General features: G+C 41.7%; 2 protein-coding genes across 3 annotated transcripts in view; one reads left to right on the forward strand and one right to left on the reverse strand.

Moving 5' to 3' along the window:
- slc39a11 (solute carrier family 39, member 11) overlaps nt 1-11,904 on the reverse strand; it is a 36,744-nt gene extending 24,840 nt beyond the window's left edge. Inside the window, exons 1-4 of one of the 2 annotated variants that reach the window (XM_079372685.1) lie at nt 11,785-11,904; nt 10,234-10,350; nt 6,533-6,571; nt 5,063-5,221 (exon numbers count right to left, since the gene is read on the reverse strand). In XM_079372685.1, the coding sequence (XP_079228811.1) occupies nt 5,063-5,221; nt 6,533-6,571; nt 10,234-10,341 (306 nt within the window). In that variant the 5' untranslated portion in view covers nt 10,342-10,350; nt 11,785-11,904. The remainder of the gene's footprint in view (nt 1-5,062; nt 5,222-6,532; nt 6,572-10,233; nt 10,351-11,784) is intronic. The other variant, XM_079372684.1, reaches the window with a different exon arrangement.
- Nucleotides 11,177-21,405, forward strand: LOC306842430 (somatostatin receptor type 5; the record flags this gene model as incomplete). The annotated part of the gene is made up of 2 exons (XM_079372686.1): nt 11,177-11,252; nt 20,121-21,405. The coding sequence occupies exon 2, from the start codon at nt 20,386-20,388 to the stop codon at nt 21,403-21,405; it is 1,020 nt and encodes a 339-aa protein (XP_079228812.1). The 5' UTR covers nt 11,177-11,252; nt 20,121-20,385.
- Between the last annotated feature and the right edge of the window lie 1,504 nt (nt 21,406-22,909).

Consider the following 22,909-nt stretch of genomic DNA (forward strand, 5'->3'; position numbering starts at 1 on the left):
AATATATGTGATATTCAGCAGGGAGCATGAGCTCTGTATTCATGCAGTGAATAAATGAGCTGGAGAACCGCTGTTAGCTGCATGAATCATTCGGCTCAATTGGACCCTGGCTCCCTGCAAAGCCAGCTATTACTTTACCACTGGGAAAACACTACTGCTGGTTCAGTACATGTGAACATTTAACATACTCAAGGTTTACTGCAAACAACTTATACATTTGTAGATTACTATCTTCAGCCCAAAATATCGGGGAAGGTTGCTATATTGCAAGGTTCAGGAATGCCATTTTCATCGGTAGTATGTAAAGCTGCAAAAGTTTGTTTTTTTCTAACTCGCACCACCCACCACTTTTTGAAACTACACTGGTTGAGTCTACTTAAATCAGGAATCAATGTAATCAATTTATTGAAAAGATACAATCCCTGGTGTGATGTACAGTGAACCATCACCAGCTCCAGGATTTGGAGAGAATTTTGCTGGAAAAATATGGTCACATTCTTTATTATTCCCAAAACAAATTTTCAACTACACAAAAAACATGCTGGAGATGGTGTGGGGAGCAGATCGTAGGTCACAACCATGTTTTTGGGAATGTTCTATAATGAGAAAATATTAGTTTGATGTATGAGTAGAATCGAAAACAATATTGGGGTTTGAACTACCAGAGACATTTGATGCAGAGTCACCACAGAAAATGTTGATAGAGATCTTTGAGTACTACAAAATGCATCACACTGACACTGTGCTGTGTTCTTTGTTTATACCAAAAATCTATAAAATTTGAGTTATATTTTTTTTAAAAAGATACATGCCATTGAACATACATTTTTTGAGACCAGTGTTTTGAGGCTTTGTCAAGAACAAGAAATTAAGGGATACAGACCGTGTCAACAAGATAAAGATCATAAATGGGGGATAAAAATCCAATTGAATGATAACTGTGTGAAAATGTACCTGAACTCTAAAACAGATTTAAAGAAACAAAAGAAGACACAATACTAAATCTTTGTTTTAAAGTGGAGCAGAAACCTCTCTTCCTGGTTAAATAAAGGTTAAATAATTGTAGAAGAAATTTCTTATGTTAAAAATGTTCTGCAGGGAGACTTCCAGACCCCCTACAAAGACAATTTCTAAACTGAATAAACTTATCAGCACAGTTTTTGTGCATTTAAAAATTTATATGGGGTAAGAAGTTGATGAAATGGTCAGTGACTTGCAACACATGTTTTTTAGATTACTATGACAAAAGATAGTGATAAAATGGAGATTGTGATACTGACAAAAAATAAATAAATCAGGATATTATTTCCATGTCACCCACCTCTAATTGAAGTTAGTCATTCTTTTAGCAAGAGGCCTGCGACACTGTGCATAGAGTGTAGGCACAAGGGTGCTACTATCTCTGATATATTTTTCTCCACTGTTTTGTTGATGTGTGATTCTGTTAAACTACGAGGAGCATTTATGTAAAGACACATTTTTGTATTAAAGCGCTGTTAAGCGTAGCTTTTACAGAGCTACAATTATACAATAATTATAGAAATAAAACCTCCTGTTACAGTCTTTTCCTCTCTTGTTCCCTTTTATAGATTTCTCATTGTTGCCTCTATTTCTCTTACCACACATACAAATACACCACATGCATATGAAGTCATACATTCACAGCAGGAAAAAAGGCTGTTGTCCTATGACGTGAGCACATTAAGAGGTAGTCTCTTGATGTGAGGCAAAAGACCATTACTAATGCATTGACCAGCTTCCTCTGCTGCTGACGTACCTTATTTGACTGACAGTGACCACTCATATTTCCCTAAGCTGGCCTCATTTTTGCCACACTCAGAATATGACCAGGTGTATTGTGCTTTTGGACTCCATTGCATAAAAGCTTGGGCTCAGAACTGCATGAAAAGGAAATGGTACCAATAAGATCATGCAACTTTATTTAATGGAAGCGTAGAACGTTTATTTTAAGCTTTTGTACCTCTACCCTAAATTTGTACCTCCTCCTCCACCTCCTGCTTCACAACCTCTCTTTGTTTAAAAGTGTAACCCGAGGCCTCAAAAGAAAGGACAGTCTTCTGAATCCTGAGCTCTGATCACCCATTGAGCACATCTCGACTGAGTTCCTCAGAGAGCGTCTTATTCATATACCAAATTAAAAGGGTATTTAGAGACTGTAAAGATTATGTCTTGTTCCATCCTGTAAAGTACAGGACATCCACGGAGATCGCCTCGCTCGACAGAGAACACACAGAGCCTGTTCATCCTCTGGGAATCTTCTGCACGGAAACAGACTGGAGATCTGGTTTCATCGTTGGACCTTTCCTCAACAAACGGTTTACAAATGTTTACTTAGGTCTGGGCAGTTAGCTTTAGAGAGTGTGTTTAATAACCGAGTTATTATTGTGAAACTGTAATTTTATTTGTTGGTTATATGACCACCATTTGGGTTTCAAAAATTACATTGGGCTGCTGCGTCCCGTGTGTGTTTCTCTCTGAACTCTAGCGTCATAATTGGGTAATAGAATTCATGATCAGGAAGACATAAATTCGGCCACTGGCTTTCTTGTAGTGAAGTAAATTATTCCTGAGTTGGGCGCGAGATTCAGACTGGCATCCAACCTCTTCAGACGTGCACGGTTTCTTTTCTCTTCTCCTTTTTCGAACACACACACACACCTTTCAGCGCAGATGCACACACAGAGAGGTCTGTTGCCCTTTCAGACGCTCCAGAGACATAGATCAGGTTTCACAGAGTTTCACTCGGTCTCTAGACAATAAACCATGTTGGGAGACCTTTGTTTAGTGTCCGCTATCACAAGATCACACGTAGTTACACTGGTATCTTCATCTATCTTGCCACCACTCACACACAGATGCCATGCTTGTTTGTTTATGCTTTGTGTTCTGTAGTTTGTCACATACAATCAAATATTAATAAAGTAGGAGTGTTAGTAAAATATCAAAACATAAGTACAAGGAATAGTTAAAAGAAAAAGAGTAAAAAATAAGAAATTCCCCAAAAATTGATCAATGGCTTATCACCAGAGTAATCCTCTGCCGCTTAATGTTCATGGTTGGACAACAAATTGATCCAATTTAGCATGGATCTCTTTCATGGCTCCTCTGAAGTCCTGTTGACAGCTTTACCTGAGTGGACTGAAAGAGGAATGTGTCCTGATCTTAGAGAGGACTGGCAGGAGATGATAGTCTTAAAAAGGTAGAATGTGCAACATTTTACACATAAATATAGCCAGAATCCGTAATATTCTCTGTGAATATTTCTGAGTCATTTCTGTCCACAATGAGCGTGGCACGCGAGCCCTGCTGGTTGTGAAGTTGTCTAAGCCGTATTTACATCATGTTTACATTGACAGGACAGTAGGCTCATATCCTTGTATATAAAGGTCATTTAAATGATTGACTCGAAAAAAGAAGAGAACGTAGAAAACATAGTTGATGAGAAAGTGCGGCCAACATCAGGAGTTTGAAACACTTTGGATATTTACAGTCTGACATAACGACTGTTTAATGTGCCAAAGACGAGTGCAGCTCAAACATACAACCACAGACTCCTCACTGTTTGACACAATATGACCCGAAGGAAAGAAATGACCAAAGGTCCCAAACGAGTGTCAGTGTGGACCATATTGTAATAAAATGTTGACAGTGTATGGTGTGCACCCTCAGTAAGCAGCGTACCAATAGGCTAATTGTCGCTGGCCAGCAACTAACTGTCATATCAGCGTTTCCAGCTCCGTGTATTGAGCTTATGATTTAAAATTTGAAAGAATCAATAATTTAACATTTATTGTGATCATTATCAATATCAACAGATATGGCATTTTTTTTAGAAATGTGGTCTTGGTACACTTATACTAGAGGAGGAGAACCAGAAAATAAACAGTACAACATAATGCCAACAAATTAAAAAAAACACAGATACACAAGCCTTCCCTAAGTAATGCAAATGTTACCATTAAAATTCATCTATCACTCCTGTTCACTGTGTCCCTGCTCTCCCCTCTATCCATCTTACCATTCCTGATTTCTGTATTCATTGACTTCCAGTATTTGTTAAGAAACCAGTAAAAGTGGAAGAAGCAGCTGTCCAAACAGTGATGGCCCCTCGCTTAATGTCTCTGTGAGTGTGTGTGTGCAAGAGTTCAAGTGTGTGTACCCTGTGTCTTGTGTTCTTTATGCTACCTTTTATCACTGTGTTTCAACTGTACACCCCCCACTGCTACCATGGCACCAAAAAAAATTGTGAGTCATTGCAAAACAAAACATTATCAATATGGAGTATTTTTACACTGATGGGCGTCTTTGCACCCAGTCCAATTTATTTTATAAACCAAATTAAATAAGAACCAGCATTATGCAGGCTGTAAGGCTTGACATAGTTTTGTTCACACAAAACTGTGCAAGTTTGGACTAGCTCCAAGTTATGCTGAGACTACGGGGGGATCTGGCACATTGAGTTCCTATCTCTCCCTCACTGTGCATTCACATCATATTACTGCTTTTTACTATCTATATGTTTTAGTTGCTAACCACATACTTTCCTGGGAGCTCCTGAGTTGTTATTGAGGATGTCCGGCTGCTATGGACCCCTCCCCACTTTCTGTGAAGGAAGCCCAGGAGGCCTTTCCTCAGCAGCAGAAGGTAGGCCTTCAAGTAGACAGACCTCCCCAAACTTTTGGGATCCGGGATCCAGCACTGCTGCCAGCTGACGTCCCTGACGCCCATCCCTCAAACACAGCACGACGACAAGCCACCCCATCGGACTGTGTTGTCCCCACAACCACCGCTGTCCTCACTCATGCAACATCTGCTCTGACCTCAACCTCAATGGCAAGGAAGTGTGGACAACAGGAACACAAGGAAAAATCCTTTCTCCTTCCTGCATATTATCTCATATGCTTTATTTGTAAAGCGTCCAAAGATAACACTTATTTCAGTAACTGGCGCTATACAAATAATGACGGATTGATTGACTTTGCCTCTACGTCCACAATATTCAGCATATAAAAATGTATGACTCTGTACACTGAGTTCTTACCAGGAGGGGCATAGCCAGATCAGCAAAATAGACAAAGGCCGCACCAAGTGTGAATCCCCCAGCCACTGGCATGAAAGCAAATGAGCCGTATTTCCCAGAATCTTCTGCCATGTCAATTGCTGGTGCAAGCAATGACCAATAGGAAGCAGCAAGCATCACCTAAGAAATTGAAAGAAAAGGGAGAAGGAAGCGAAAATAGAGAAATTACTATTAAATTTGGTGTTCAAGGCACACTTTTATTACCGGCATCTTAATATGCAGTACTACCAGAAAATATGCTGAGACTCATTCATGGTGTATTGCAAGCAGTCGCTGTAGTGCTCAAAACATAATGGGAGGACAGCATTAGTTGTTAACTGCTTTTCTTCATCATAAGATCATGATCATGCATTGAAAGAAAAGGTGCTATATTGTGTATCAGTAGCTAGCAGGATTGTAAACTATTTATTTATTTTTATGTTTAATTCATATTTGTATAGGATGTAAACCGATGCCCCGAGAAGGGCCTATGAAATATATAAAAAGCTCAACAACAGATTCAAAAGAAACATAGGTAAAAAGCTAGGATACATATACAGGTAACATAAGCCCATTCCAGAAAGAGAGATAACTTAGCCCTAAAGCCCTGGAGATAATTGCTTTTAACTACGCATACAAGAATGCATGACATCAGCCTTACGTATCCTGCAGTGGTTTCGACGATGATTGTAAGCGTCCTCAGAAATAAGCGTGCATAAATATGCATATAACTGCTAGGAGCAGTGTAGAGTTGTATGGTGATGAGACCGTGTTTGCCCTTTGGATTTCATCTAAATGGAAATAAAGTTTAGGATCATAACTGATCAACCCCTGTATTTTCCCAGTAATGTTGGCCTTTTTAATTTGGGTGGGGTAAAGTCCAAGGACCTTTCTTTGTTACCTGTTGCCGTGGTGAATCATACAATCAAGGCTCCGTGAAAGTTTGCTTTTTATTGTGGTGGTGCATGAGCTTAACTCCAAGTGAACCTAATCAGAGTTGAGTAAACTACAACAAATCTGCTGTTATGAAAACAGAAACTCAGAGTTTCCCACCTGAGGAAAAACAACTCAGAGCCAATAATTAGACAGAGTTTATAAAACCTCCTTTCTGAAATGGGACCCAGAGAAACAAAAAACAGTTTGTGTCTGTCTTTGTTTGTGTGTTTGTTTGTTATTAGTGTGTTTTTTGGTTGGTAACTCACACAAACAAAGGAAAAACAAGCAACACACAATCTGCATCAATGAGAGCCAGAACGATAAATGTGTATATCTATTTATCTCCGAAGATCGAACATCAATCTAAAAAAAGGATGTCGGTATCTGATTCATTTTTCTCCCCGATATCAATAATGGGTCCCAAAATTCCCATATTGGTCAGGATCTAGTATCAATTCACTTTTTCCGTACAGGGTGTTTATGAGTATAGATAAATTAGAAAGATATTTTACTCACCCCAGCTGCAAAGCCTAAACTTCCATCCAAGATTCGCTTCTGAAAAGGGAAGAAAAGAAGGTGTTATAAAGTTTTGCTTTAAAAAAACTTGCAAAAATTAAACATTTCTCAAGATTCCCAAAAAAAGGCCAATCTACGACCAACACCCTTCTTTTACATCACAGGTTTTATGAAATGTAGCATTACAAACTGTCTGGTAAGGAAATTTAAAATCTTCAAGGCCTGGCAATAGAAGCTTAATGACAATGGATATTTTTTCAGAAACTCTTTATACGTTATATATTGGATACATTAATATATAAATGTCTCAATTTCTGAAAAAAATACATATTTTCTCTCTGTGCCAAATAAAAATCAAGTATCTTTTATGTAAATATAAACATGATATTTATAGCATAGTAACTTAATTTCTTATGATTGGAAGTTTAAAGACTGAATGTGCAACATTTTATACATAGATATATTTTCATAGGATGTACTAGATTTCTGCTTTATGAGTCATGTCTCCACAATGAGTTTGACCGAGTCCTGCTGTATGATGTGGTCTGAGTATCTACAACATGTTTACATGGACGGGAGGGACGGCCCGGCTAGCCGGCAGGCACATCCCGTTGCATATGAAAGTTTAAAGTTGTTGAGTGAGGGTGACCAGAGAAAAGAAGAATAACATACTGTAGTCACTGCTTATTTGAAAGTCAAGTAATCTTAGATCTTTCTCATTTCATGTAAATGTACATGCAATGGGAAGCTACGAGCAAAATAACGAGTGCTACCATTAGCCTGCTAGCACAACAATGCAGCTCGAGTGGTTTTTTGTAAAGTGTTTGTGCTCAAGGCCGACAACTACTAATCAACTACTAATCATTTAGCCTTTAAGTTCATTTAGCCTCCAACAATTGCCAATTCTGTTTATGTCCCGTTTGTTTTGGCCCTTTCCATACGATTCTGACACAGTAGCAATGAAAAACAATTCTAGATTTTTTTTTCTGATTTTCTCTCTTTTTGCTCTGCATTGGGTGCCAGCTTCTCAAAAACAGATGAGAACCCCTGCACTGGGATAAAGGGGCAGTTCCAATCACTCCATACTTTCGAACCCCCAACTATGCAGGAAGTACACAACATCCTCATGAGTTTGAAAAGCACAGCATCGGGTCATGATGGAATTAAGATCACTCTCATTAAAGAAACCATTGATTATATTATTCAGCCTCTAACATACATTATTTCTCTATCACTCAATTCAGGAACTGACCCATTGAATGGGAATAACTTTAACAATTTTAAGAAATTGCTGACGTTATTCCCATCTACAAAACAGGAGATACTAGGAATTTTGTTATAGACCAATATCCATTCTCCCTTGCATTTCAAAAATACTGGAGAAATTGGTCTACACAAGATTGTCCGCCCCCCTCACAGTAAACAATATACTATTTAAACGTCAATATGGCTTCCGGAAAAAATACTCCACTGAGCACACACTACTTTACTTAGTGCACTTGCAGTCTTTATAGATCTAAGCAAAGCTTTTGATACCGTCAATCATAACATCATGACAGCCAAATTAAAAAGGTTTGAAGGACACTGTCCTGAAATGGTTTGTAAGTGATCTAAATGAAAAAAAAAATGTTGCGTCACCAGAGGCTGTGTTTGCTAGCAGGGGTTAAACTACATCGGTTGTTCCTCATATTTCCGACCACTGAAGCTACAGACCCATTACAGATAACTGGGCGGGGCCGAAACTTAAAATCCGTCATATAGCTTGGAAGCTGTGCTAACAGACTCTATGTCTATGGCAAATGCTGTTAAGAACCGAGAATGGCCAAAAAAAGTATGTTTCAACTTCAAACTGATATAAGTGAAGGGGATTTGAAGTTCTTTTGCTGAATCAGATGTTTATATATAGCAAATATATTTGTTTATATAGCAACGAGCCATGGCTGCTGCTGAATAGGCAGGCCTGTGAGAACAAGGAACACAGGCGAACTGGTGGTGTTGGTGCCGTTACTGTTTGCCTATGAGTACAGACATAGAGTCTGCCAGGAATTTCCAAGATGCCAATTCCTTCTGGAAGAAAGTTTCCAGAGAAAACCTTATTGTCTGATACCACGTGAACGCACCAAAATCCTCGACTTTAGCAGGTGTGGCATCTGCCTTTTCTTGGTCAAGAAGGCACCTACTTAAAAAATGATTTCACATTTCTACTACATATTAAAATAAAAATCTGATTTAGAACCATGTGACCGAATAGCAATACAGATTCATGTTTAGACAGGTTAAGTATCACTTTAAAGATTCAAAGGCACTCGCAGATCAAATGAAGTTTTTTTCCACTACCGGAGGCGACAGAGGAGAAGAGTTTAGTGAGAGACTTAGGACCCTGTTGTAAAGGTCTGAGCAGAGTCCTTTCATTGGCACAGGGTAGTGGGCAGGATGGAGCGAAGACCTGGATAAGAGAGTTTAGGTAAGGAGGAGTCATTTTTGTCACTGTTTAGTAGGAGAGCAGCAGAGTTTTAAATCTGACGTAAGCATTAAATGGTTGAGGCACTCTGCAGATCGTATCAAGTCAGGATAGGTATGAGTACTCGCCGCTGACTCCATTATTCGAGAAACAATTTGTTGCTTGCGCACCTGTGCAAGCGATGCTTTTTGCTCATAGAGCGTTACTCGTGTGACCCAGCTTTTATTTTCGCCTCACTGAACATACTAGCAAGGAAAATGATTAACAGGATACAAACGTATGACTTCTGCGGCCACGGCTTCAGCTATAGTACACACACGAGCCAGATGTCAACAAAAACATTAGACAGCTACCGCAACTCTCTCGGGACATATTAGACAGAAAGCAAAAGCACAACAAAACTGTCTGCTACACCTGCGATATGTCAGTCAAGAAAAGTGATGACAAAACGACAAAGTGAGTGTTCAGTGCAAGATTTGTGGCTTTAAAATTGCATACCATAGAAATATTTGTTTGATGCTTAAATCATGATTGGAAAACAGCGGAGACAGAAACAGGCAGTCTTGCATCATGTCATTTGCTAGCCTTGTTAGCACACGTTGTTAGCCTACTAATAACCAAAATGGTAACTGGAGATATGCTCCTATTAGGTTTTATGGAAGGAGAAGGCTTCAGAGAGCCGAGACGTTTGTCGAGCCAGAGTTCAAGCTACCATCACGGAGAAAAACAGGTATGAGGCTGTTCTTTGAGATTTTTAAACATCACAGTACGACGTCAATATACGCTGCTGCCGTGACATGACGATTGCTTTTTGATGTTGGTTATTTATTTATGTTGATCTTTAAATGTTGGATGTTTGTCATTTTACAGGCATAAAGCTTGCAATTCTGGTCCGGGAGGTCCATGTCTGACACGACGCAAGATTTTTTTTAAGATTAAAAAAAATAATAATAATAAGATGCAAGTACTCGTGCATTAGGTAATTTGAGTACTCGAGTACAGGGATGACTGTAATAGCCATCCCTAGTATCAAGGGGGGGGGGGGGGGGGGCAACCGAAGGGAAGAGTCTAGTTATAGAGCTGGTTGTGAAGATTGGATCAGACACCTTTCATTTGCAGAGTGTAGCGGGCCTGTGGGCAGTATCTTTGCATGTGACTTTTGCCAAGACTTTGTTTAATATAAAAATTTTAATTCTTCAATCAAGCCCAGCACTTTGGTGACGATGGCTTTACACGTTACCTGTCGACTGGAGAAGACAAACACTAGGGCTGCTCCAGCAGCAGTCAGACCCCAGGTGAACAGAGTTCCCAGCAGGGCCTGTGTCATAGGGCTGTAGCCTTCAATCATGGTCCAGAGCTGAACAAACAACACAGGTATACCATGACTTCACATACAGCATATATTCATATTATTATTGATTTAAAAAAATAATAATAATCAACAAAACAAATAACAGAACATGTCAAATAATATTCAGTCAGACAGCAATGGCCGAAAAATTATATAACACATTCATGAACAAAAATCAAACAATGCTAACTGATCAGATTACAATGTTGAAGATTGTGATGCCCAAGGAAAATAGAAATACAAATATTGGAGCCCAAACCATCAATAAGCCAGAAGTTCAGTCAGCCTGCCGATATCGGACAATAAGTATATCTAGTAACTATCAGTATCGGTTAACTGCAGATACATTACTAAATTTAGTTTTTCACAAGCAGTTCTCTTCTGGCTGTCATATGCAGTGTGCGCTTAATGGATTACAAAACGCATTATCACTCCTCTGAGTGTAAACAGTGATGTAAGTACTGTACTGAATGTGCAGTTACTTTCCAGTTGAGTGACCATCTTGTCATGATCATTATGCTTGTGTATCTTTTCTCTAAGTATTTGATGGAACAATGCAAAAAGTGCATCTTCATCTCAGATTTTTTGCTCTTCCTAATATCAGTATCAGCCCCAAAAATTGCTTCTTAGTCTGGCCCTGAAAAATGACAACACATTATGGATCAATATCTGTCCATTTAAGTGTTCATATAAGTGGTTTGATACACACACTTGTTTGATATTGCATGCATGATGTGAAAATCCTGTTTGTCCAGGATTTTAACATCCTGTTATGTTAAAATCCTGTTTTCCAAAGATTGTAACATCCTGGACTTCCTCTGGTAGCTGAGAATTCCCCTTTGGCTAAAATTGGCCGGGTTTGGCTCATTACTTCTTAATGAGAAGCTGGAAGAGTACGTTCTCATGCAGTAAATGACATACAGACTGTAACTGCACACCACTTGTCATTTGTGGTTGACATTTATATAGATTAAATAGATGCTGGAATGCTTAAACATAGCGAAACAGCTGCAGACCATTGAGATTGAGAAAATCATATCGTAAACAGCAGCAATGTCTGAAAACGTTTTTAAAGCGTTTGATTCTACCTTATCAGAGCATTCATTGTTTTAGTTATTAAATGCACAGCTAAAACAATCCTCGTTGCTCTTTTTACGTATAGTTGACAATGTAAACTGCAGACAATACATTTTGCATAAATGGTTTTCATTTAACCGGTGACAAATACGATCACGCATAACTCAAGGTAACGACAACCACAACTGACGCCATTTATTTAATGTAAATATCTGTTCACCGGCTAACTAACGCACACGTTCTGATAAACTTTGTAAATCTCTCTTTGTGTTGAAACGACATGTCGTCGTTCTATAAAGTTAAATTAATTGAATATTATAGTTTGAGTCTTTACTGAATTACGCTACTTTCAGGTTTACTCACTTCTTCCAAGTAGAACCTCTGCGTCTCTGTATTTACTTCCTACTTCCCGGTACACGTGTCTACTGGTGCAGTCAAGTGTTGTCGGACACATCGGAAAAACGACTATCCGAGACTTAAAATCCCCATAAACGTCTTCTGAAGTCGGAGAGACAACTCGGCGAAGAATGAAAATGCCCGACTTGACGTCATATTCGTAATTACATGCAGGGCAAGTTGTGTTTTTATAATGTTTGGATACGTTTGATGAATTCACACATTTCAAACCAACTTTTTGCTAAAATATAACTTGTAACTAAGAAATTTAGACATCTTCTTCATGGCATCTACGCGGTTTTTTTTTCTTTTTAAAACTGTCAGACTTTTCGAACTGAAGTCACATTAACACACTTTACTCGGAAGAAATGACATCCTCACTGTGACGATCCGAGGAGCACGTGAATGCATTATTTGACCGGCGCGCCGGTTCTCTGAAACATGAGTGAGGCGTCTCACTACGGGACACGCTCCTCGCGCTGTTACCCCAGAAGCAATATTACATAACGCCAGTCTTGACTGGCACACGGACGTAACGTCTGCTCTCCGGAGGAGGGACTTCCTCCTACTATAAAAGCCCGACGTAACGTCCCATCCTCAGTCTTGGCAAACACATTCCTCGCTCCAGGCAAGGAGGGTGGTCTGGTGAGATACCTCACTCATGTTTCAGAGAACTGGGGTTAATTTCTGAACCTAAAGTTCTCTTTCAACATTTGTTTCGGTATCTCACGATGGGATATAGAGACTCCCGAATTGCCAAACAGGCATACCTCGAAGACCAATAAGGGACAGCTAAACAAGCATGTTCTGCCCATCCACACTCAAAACAGAATGAGACAAAGTGTGCGTAGTCACATCCAGCTTGTAGAATCTGGAGAAAGTGTGAGGCGTTGCCCAGCTGGCAGCCGCACAAATCTCTTCAATAGTCACACCTTGAAAGAGTGCCCATGACGTGGCCATACCACGGGTAGAATGAGCCTGCAGACCGGCCGTGGCCTGAATGTTCTTACTGTCATAAGTCATGGCAATTGCCCCCACGATCCAGTGTGATAGTCGCTGTTTCGTGAGAAGTTTTCCCAAATGTGCTGTTGCCCATGACATAAACAACTGTTCCGATTCCCTGAATTCAGCTGTTTTCTCCACATACGTGCGTAATGAGTGTATTCAGCCGCTCCTGCTCCTGTGTTGTGAACAAAGGAGGATTAAAAGCAGGCAGCTCAATAGGGCGGTATGACAGCGCCAAGTTCAATATTTTTGGCACAAAAGTAGGATTATTTTTCAACAAAACTCTAGAATCCCCCATTTGAAACTGCATGCATGATGGATTCACAGACAAAGCATGGATATCACTCACGTGCTTCGCCGAGGCGAGTGCACGTAAAAGAGCCATTTTAAAGGAGAATAACTTCAGCTGTACCTGGCGTAACGGCTCAAAAGGTGAGTGAGACAGTGCATCATGCACCAAAGATAAATCTCAGGGGGCAGTCACGTTTCTAGACACTGGCCTAAGGTGTCGTGCTCCTTTCATAAATTGACATATGAGAGGATGCTGACCTGCCGTTTTGTCCCCAAATCCGACGTGACAAGCCGATATCGCGGCTAAATACACCTTAACAGTGGAGAAAGCCAAGCCCTTATCCAGCAGCTCTTGAAGAAATGTCAAAACATTGGATACAAAGCTCTGAAAAGCGACCACCCCGGCTTTTACGCATCACTCATCAAACACGCCATTTGCCATCATAAGCACAACATGTAGAGGATGCTCTGGCGCTTTGAATGGTTGCGATTACGCTCTGCGGTAGCCCTGCAGAAGCCCTGCAGCAGTTAAATTTAACCTTTCACGGGCCAAGCCCACAGAGCCATGCGCTCTGGGTGGGGATGGAAGATTTTTCCACGTGCCTGTGACAGCAGGTCCCTGCGGAGAGGCAGAGGCCACGGAGGATCCCATAGCATTTGAAATATGTCTGCTAATCAGGCTTTTCCCGCCCAGCGGGGGGCCACCAGTATCAGAGAAAGTCCCCACTCTCACATTCTGGCGAGAGTAAGAGTGATTAGCTCTAATGGGGGAAAAGCGTACAGGATGACACGCGGCCACTCATGTGCTAGAGCATCAAACCCCATTGCTGAGTTCTGACCGGTCAGGGAATAAAACAGCGGGTACTAAGTGTTTTCCTGTGACGCGAAGAGGTCTATCTCTGCCCGACCATACCTTGCCCAAAGTTGAGCTACCACTTCGCTGTGGAGCTTCCAATCATGTAGTGAGGGTAGTTTATGTGAAACAACAGCATCTGTGAGCTCCATGTGCCATTCACAGCCCTGCCCTCGTGCATGGCTCCCCATCCCACAAGGGAGGCATCCGTGCTAACAACTTTCCTTGCTATGATCGTTCCCATGGAAATGGCTGTAGTCAGAAAAGCTATGCGTCTCCAAGGGCGCAGCGCCAGGACGCACCTCGAGGAGATCAACACCTGGCGGTGGCAGTGGTGCGTGGGACTCAGACCTAGTGACGCAACCCACTGCTGAAAAGGTCTCATGCATAAGCAGCCGAGAGAGATGACAGTCAGTGCTGATGCCATCAGTCCCAGCCGCCTAAGACAATTTTTGAATTTCAGCATCGTTCCTCTGGGAGAAAGCGCCAGACAAGCCTGAAAAGCTTTCACCCTTTCCACAGACAGACGTGCTTTTAGTGTGGCTGAATCCAGCTGCAAGCCTATAAAAGTGATGTTTTGAGTTGGGGTCAAAACACTCTTTTCCCGGTTGATAGTGAAACCCAGGGCTGACAGATGAGACGTGAGCAGTCCAATCTGTGCCTGAATCTGCAGGGGAGACTGTGCAGCCAGGAGCCAGTCGTCTATGTATGTCGCGAGGCGCATTCCCTTTTCCCTCAGGGGGGCAATAGCCGCCTCGGTACATTTCACAAACACCCGTGGGCTCAGAGACAGCCCAAATGGGAGCACCCGTTATTCGTAGGTCACGCCATGGAAAGCAAATCTGAGATACTTTCTGCGAGGAGGGTAAATGGGGATATGGAAATAGGCGTCCTCTATTGAAGCAAACCAGTCTCTGTGACGCACGAAGTGCAGCAGAGCTGTGTGTCAACATCCTGAACTTGTATTTTCTCATGTAATCGTTCAGAGCGCGCAGATCTACCTATCGGCCGCAGACATTCACCCTTTTTTGAAACCAGAAAATACCTTGAATAGAAACCGTTCTGAAACTGTTCTAACGGCACTTTCTGAATAGCCCCTTTCTTTAGCAGACAGGTAATTTCCTCCTGCAAAACACAGGCTTTTTCTCCCTGTGCAGACGACTGCGAAATCCCGTTGAAACGGGGTGGAGTACGTGCAAACTGGAGCTTGTAGCCTGTAGCCTTTGGTTACAGTCTTTAACACCCAGTCCAACACACCAGATGCATGCCACTGCTGAGCTCGGTGCGCGAGCGGACCCAGCAGTCCCGCTGACACACCAAGCTGCCCTGGCATGATGGGGCGTGCTGTCACAGCACTTATGGTGCCCACAGGAGTAGCCAGGCTGGCTTGCCGCTCCACAAGAGAGGTCATAGTGCCCTCTTGTGGTGCTGTACGAGTCTGTGCAGCCCCGTTCTGTTCCTTTATTATTTACGAGAAATTTTCGAGTTTACTTTTTTAAATGAATTAGCCCCCTCGGCCCGTGGCCTGGATGTTTATTTAATGTTTTAGATGAGAGGGAGGACACTGGTGTGTTTGGGCACTGGTGTGTGCTTGTGTGACTCGGTTGGAGCTCGGTGGAGCTCTCCACGGGTCTGACCCTCCTCCTCTTCACACGGCGGCAAACTGACGGCTCCGTAATGGCCTGTGCGCACCTCTTGAGAGGCCTGGAACATGCCTCTCTGAACATTACTTGGAACAGAACATTGCCCAGGTGGGATGGTGCGAGCGTCTGGCTGAGCCCGACGTCCCACCTGTCTGGCAGCGCATCAGGTGGTGCGCCGCTTCTTCTTTGCCCCCTGAGTGACCGGAGCGCTCATCTGGTCTCTCGGCGTCACACTGGGAGCGAATGGCTTCTTAGTCCAAGCACCCTTCATCTCAGGCGGTTTGCCCTGGCTCCGGCTGCTTGTCTGAGGCTGAGGCTGGCGTTTGGGAATGCGGTAAGCTGGTTTCGCTACTGCCTGAGCAAACATCTGCCGAGCTGCGGCAGAGGATGGGAGGAGAGCACTTTCCTGGGGAGACACAGCTGCAATGCTTCTCCCTCCTTCTTCGTGGCTACCGCCGGGCCGAATAAGCCTTTTGGATCCACAGGCACGTCGAGAAGCAGGGTCTTCTCTTTGTGAGAGAGGCTGGACAGGTTGAGCCATCTTGCTCTCTTCTGAGAGACCATCAAGGCCATAGCTCTTCCCCGGAGGACTGCACAGCACAGCTGTGAAGAAGCAGGCAGAGGTCCATTACCACAGGCCTGGGGTATGAGAGGTCGCCATGTCATCCTCCAACTCCACCTGGTAGGCTAACAGTAGGTATGATGCGTTTAGGGCCCTCACCAAGGGGTGGAGGTGAGACGCCAACAGAGGTTCAACTGGAGGGAGATGTGAAAATACTTTTTCTCCATATCGGCTCAGTCCAAAGCTGACCTCCCTGGATGGTGGTTTTTAGTGGTCCGGGGGTTGCTCCAGGACCGGGTAGCCTCATACAGGCACTCCAAAGAGATCGGGAGAGAGGTTTGCCTTCAGTAGCCTTTTTCCATCATAGCAAGATGTGGTGGTCTCGGTGAAGGCTTCAGACCACGCAATCCAGCTTTGCAGCTGCCCTCTTGCATCCTCTCCATATAGTCCTCAACATCCTCATCAGAACCGAGGCTAAGGGTGTCTCCTCCGAAGTTGGAGTCAGTGTCATCGACGTCTCCCTGCTTTGCCCTTTGGCTTGTTTCGAGATCGTCGGGGGTTGTCTAGTGGGGCTATGGCATCACGTTGGTCACCCCAACTAGTGGTAGTGCCCAGAGGGATGGCGTCAGTGTCACCCTGGTAGCTCTCTGAAATCCCCTGATGTGGCAGCGTGGTAACCTCCAGCATAGGGTCCTCGTTTGACAGGATAGCTTGGCGTTTGAGCCTGCGTCAGCAAGTTTTCAGAGAACAGCATGCACAATGCTCACAAGTAGTCAAGGGTACGTCCTCGGCATCTTGCAGCCCGAGGCACGCACTGCAGACAGAGTGGGTGTTTGCACCAGCTATTTTGTTACTACATATGCACAGCCTGGCCGGCAGCTTGCCCTTATCCATGGTGAGAGAAAAGTCTAAGGATTGCATCAGGAATGCTCCGTCAATAAAAGCTGAGAAGCGGGAGGCAGTTAGTTTGGTGGCTAAATGTGTAAGTTAGTATGATGGCTAACTGTGGAAGCTAGTATGATGACTAACTGTTTCAGCTGGTATGGTGGCTAACTGTGGCAGCTAGTATGGTGGCTAACTTTGGCAGCTAGTATGATGGCTTCGGTGACCAAGCGGTTAACTCATTCTGTGAGCAGTTTGCTAGCCCATTAGCTACACCTGCCTTCTGAGAGGTTGCTTCTAGGAGCGAGAAGAGGTTTTAGACTGAGGATGGGACATTACATCTGGCTTTTATATTAGGAAGAAGTCCCTCCTCCAGAGAGCCGACATCACATCTATCTGCCCGTCAAAACTGGTGTAATGTAATATTGCATCTGGGGGAACAGCGCGAGGAGCATGTCCCATAGTGAGATACTGACACGAATGTTGAAAGAGAACAAAGATATACTGCTTTGTGCCAAAAGATGTGAGTTTGTGTTCCAAAAAGCCTACTGTATCATATTGGAATAATATTACTTAAAACTTGGAATGGTAAAAATGTGGCACATACATTCTAGGGTCTGTTGGGGCCCTCAGAAAAAAATCATTGGGGGCCCCTACAAATAGCATTTATTATTACTTTCCAGACAGATAACTCCTCTTCCTTTTCCTTCATTGATACATTATGGTTTTCACAGAAATAAAGATGCAATTCTCAGCATGGGGCCCGATGAGTTTCCTACTGCAAAATTTGGGCATTTTGAGGCAATGCTTTGTTTTAAAGTTTGTCAGTTTGTCAGCCCCTCCTAGCTTGGGACCCGTGCAGTTGCCTGCTTAACCTGTTGTCAAGCAGCGCCTCTGGGTGCATAAAGATAGGATTATGAACAAGATTAAGGACATAGGCATTTTTTTAACAATTAATAAATACATTTAATACCCTAAATGTTGACTATACATTTTTACTTGCAGCCTATATGAAAATGTGTTGTTTTAAATAATTTTGTTAATCGCCCTCTCAATTAAATCTATAGCCTACATAACTTCATAATCAACCTGATTATTTTACTAGCAAATTCTCATCCCCAAATCTACATTTTCAGCAGCAAACCATCCATTGTTGTTTTTAAAAAATAAGCCTCAAAAAGTAAGAAAGTATGTGTCCACTGTTTGATGACTTTTTATTTGGATGTTTTGTCTTTATTTTTTTAACTGTATTTGGAACCAATGGCATTATAATCACTTTTCTTTTTTTATCTTATGTGTTATATTTTTATAAATAACATTTGCAATTATTTGTATTGGAGATGGGGACGAGTGTAAGTGTACACAACCAAGTTGCAACTTGTCGGTCTTTAAAAATAAAGCCAATGAGGAAGTGCAAACTCCTGCAGTCCGTCGAGTGTCCTCTTGAGGTTGGCTCCAGGAACACCGGGAGTCATATAAAAAAGTTTTCACAGCTTAGTACAAACAACAAAATAGAGTTATTGGCATCACTGGCACACACTGCCAGAACCTTTTTTTTAAAAAAAGATAAGTTCTAATAATAATTAGGTGAGTAGCTGACATGATTGACAGGTGAGCACAGTGTAGCGGTTTGTCAAGAGTTTAGTGGAGGTTTGATACGCTATTGGCAAAGCGTATAGCTGCGTGAAATATGTCATACATTTCATTGTACATGTTAATTGTATATTCCACAACAATGAATGTATGAGATAGTGAAGAAAAAAAGGAAACTAACAGGAGAAATATAAGACCAGAGAACAGGCAACTTCTCAAAACCTTCTCTTTTGAATAACTTTCATCCTAGTGCTGCAGCTTGTGCAGTGTCTGTAAAATACTACAGTGAAATAGTGCCAGTGAAATACAAAGCAGTCAAACACCTCCAGAATTAGTACAATGAAAAAAATACTCTTGTTATGTTTTTAGAAGGGGGCCTAGGCTGGGGTGAAAAGGCGGACTTTATCATACGAAGTGCTTGTCCCAAGGGGAAAGTTAAGCTTTGACCTAACCAGAGGACGACTACATAGGCATGTTTTCCATTAATTTGAAACTATTGAATGCCTTAGCTGAAGTAAGGGCTTTCAAAATCTATAATGTTTATGAGGTCTATAATGTCATCCTGACAATTTTGCTGATAATATTAGCCACAGTAATGAAGAGTATATGACATTGAATGATCTTTGCTTTTGGTGTCGATGAATGTTGGTGAAACATGCTGGAAATTCCTGGGGTATTTCAACTATGCGTGTCCTAGTTCATCCGGTGTCTTTAATCTTTACCAACCCCCTTCCCTCAACTTCCAACCAATCAATCTTATTCACCAGTCTTCCTTTTCTTCTCTTTCTTTTTTACTAATGAAAATCCTGATTTATTAAAAATATATATTTAATAGATGGCGTGACAGAATTGAAAGTAAGGGGTTGTCAGGAGCCAAAGAAGCAGAACTAGCATGCCGTGTCAAATGTCGATAAACAAAAGCCCCAGAAAAACAGACAGTGGACATGCCTTCCTGTCAGCACTTTGATGCGTGTGTGCGTGTGTGTGTGTGCGTGTAGGTGTGTGTGTGTGTTTATGTGTGTGTGTGTAAGTAATCAGAGGGCAGATAGAAAAGGGTGGAAGTAAAAGAAACAAAAGTAATTTAGCAGATGGGGTGAGCGTATACCTTGGACACAGCATTACAGCACAGGAACCAGGGGAGCAATGAGGGGGGTTACGCAAAGCTGGAGTTTATCACAACCTCTGTATACTGTGACTGCTGTGTTTGAAAAGGGGGGGGGGGCACACACACAGAACCAGACAAACTCTTCAGAATTGGTTGGGGGGAAGATATATATAAAGGCTCCCAGAGAGAAGAAGAAAAAGAAGTCAAGCAACCGTTCAAGTGTCAGACTTCTTATCCTTTTTTCCAATGAGCGTGTTAATGGCAGAGTGTACACATGGATGTCATAGAATAGCATGCTGTTTCCACCACAGAGGAACTAACTTTTAAAGTTTTTTCATTGTTTTTTTTTTGTTGTTTTTTTTTTAACAGGAATTACAATTTACTGCTGGAGTGGAGCTGCAGCCTACGTGTTTCTAAACCTGGAAATGGTGTTTGATTCAAAGGTTTTTGAGTTATTTACCTGCTTCCAGTCTAGTACTTTTTACATCTGCTTAAGAGTCAAGGGGAAACTCTTAAGTTCTTGAGAAGAAATTTTAAAAAGGCAGATGTTTTCTCCTTCTTGTCTGCCAGTTCTCTGAGGGTTATTAAGCAATCCCTTCTCTTTTTGGATCAATCATTGATTTGTTTAGGCAAAATGGATTTTTTTTTTTTTGTTGATACAGAATACAATCATACTTACGTGGATGAGGGTTCTTATTTAGTGGACAATATTGATGGCTTTGGCGTCACCATGGCTACACTGTACTTGGTGGTGTGCATCCTTGGACTAGCTGGAAACACCCTTGTCATTGTTGCCATTTTGAAATTGGACGAAATGACATCTTCCACAACAGTCTACATTTTGAACCTTGCAATAGCCGATGGACTTTTCATGGTTGGGCTTCCCTTCATAGTTAGCCAGAACTTCCAAAAGCAGTGGATGTTTGGTGACATGGCCTGCAAACTGGTTATGGTGCTGGATGGCATTAACCAGTTTACCAGTGTCTATTGTCTGACAGTAATGAGCGTGGACCGCTACATGGCTCTGGCTGACCCGCTTCGATTTGCTCGCTGGAGAACGCCACGCATTGCCAAGATTATTTCAGCATTTCTGTGGCTATTCTCACTCATTACCATCCTTCCAATGGCACTACACTTCTCGTCAGTAGGAGGCCTGTGTATACCAAACCTGATATCAGATGCCTGGTGGCTAGGCACCTTAACTTACACCTTCTTCACAGGGTTTGCCTTGCCATTTATAGTCATGACAGCAGCCTACACAGCGCTCTTGCTAACTCTGCGGTCCAAGCGAATTAGAGCAATTGCACCACACAAACAGAGCCAAAGGCTGGAACGTCAGGTCACCAAAATGGTTGTTGCAGTTGTGGTGGTGTTTGGATTGTGCTGGCTGCCTTTTTACACTTTAAACTTCTGCTCTCTGTATCAAAGTGACCTGGTCCAAACCTTTTCCAAAGCTTTTGAGTTTGTGGTATTGCTTTCATATTCATGGAGCTGTGCTAATCCCATCCTGTATGCCTGCCTCTCTGACACCTTCAAGGGGCACTTCCGCACTCTCCTTTGTCAAGGCACCAATTTATATCCAAGCATACAAAACAACACTGAACAGTATGACTTACATGACACAGGAGTGCAGGATGTGAACATTTTGGCATAGGGAAAAAACAAAAACTCATACACTGATTTGCTTAAATTGCCATGATGATTTGCCAATTTGTCATGATTGACAAATATAACAAATATAAAATACCTTTTATATTCTTTAAACGTATTGATATTGGGTTTTTTTGATGACGCATAAACTCAGATTAAGTCCTCTCTTAAGGCTTGTCACAACTGTCTGCTTGTAACATCTGTTGCTGATTAGGTGTTGTACAGCACACTAAAGTAACAACCATATTCCACAGCAAACATTCTCCATGGCTAGTAAATGACAGTAGAATTTTATGTTTGTGTTGAAAAACACAAAGAGAGGTTTTGCATCAAAGTAACTACCAACCCATAAATTCCCCATAGGAGCTTTAGCTTGCAGTGTATTGTTGTGCCACTAGAAGTCATGTTGCAATGATTCTAGTATTCATGTTAATGTCCTTTTGTGATGCAATATGTTATCCTTTTTGGCTGTATGTTAAGTTTTATGTTCACATGACATTCATAACTCTCTGAAATGCATTTTTTAGAGGAGACTTGTGTAGAAGTTTATACATACACACACACATATATATATATATATATATATATATATATATATACACATCCACTCTTATCCTGTATAACTTTAGCTGTAAATGCAAATGAACTGTGTCTGAACCCTCTCTGTAAAGACTTGGGTGATGTGGGCTTTCTCGCTCCATTTCCTACTGTTTAAAGTGAGAAGGCAAACTCAGAACAAGAACCTTGCTTTGGGCATGTCACCCAACTTGAGGAAGGGGTTACTACTGTTTGTGATGTTACAAGGAGAAAATCTCCAAAGGTCCTGTTTGAGCACAGATTTTCTGAAAAGTGGAGCAGGCAAAAGATGGAGAGGAGGGACTTTTCTTATAATTAGGGGGTTTGTAGACAAGTTAGGGGCACATATTGACGTTAGAAAAACATGTTGAGTGTGTCATATTATACTTTAAGGCTGTTGATTGAAGACGAAGGATCAAGTCAACCATTCTCTCTGCTATAAAGCTCCTAAACACCGACCACACCCATTTGAAATGATTTTTATTTAGAGGACATCATGTATTTCCTGTCTTAACATTTTTAACGTTTTTACATTGCCTTCTTTTTATCTTATTTGCTTTATTCTTTATTATATCTTGTTTATCATGCTCCATCTATAGTCTGTATACTTAAAGGCTACTTATAATGTTTGGACATCTCCCTCTGTCTCATGCTTAAATATGTTTTCTTGACAGATTGAATATTTATTGATGTTGCTGACTGACTGTATACATGAATGGAGACTGGGAAGATATAAATTAATTGCCCCTTATGGGGTAAACAAGGTTGTCTGAACTAAACTGAACTGAAATCTCAAGACAGGAAATTGCCTTTTGTTGATTTTACCCCATGTGTCTTTCAGCTGTTACAAATAAATACAGTTGACTGAGATTGTTTTTGGGTTTTTTTTTCAGTACTAACGATTGACCATAAATAACTGTCACATTCTGTTT

The sequence above is a fragment of the Symphodus melops genome (assembly GCF_947650265.1).
Source record: "Symphodus melops genome assembly, chromosome: 21".
NCBI classification, from domain to species: domain Eukaryota; kingdom Metazoa; phylum Chordata; class Actinopteri; order Labriformes; family Labridae; genus Symphodus; species Symphodus melops.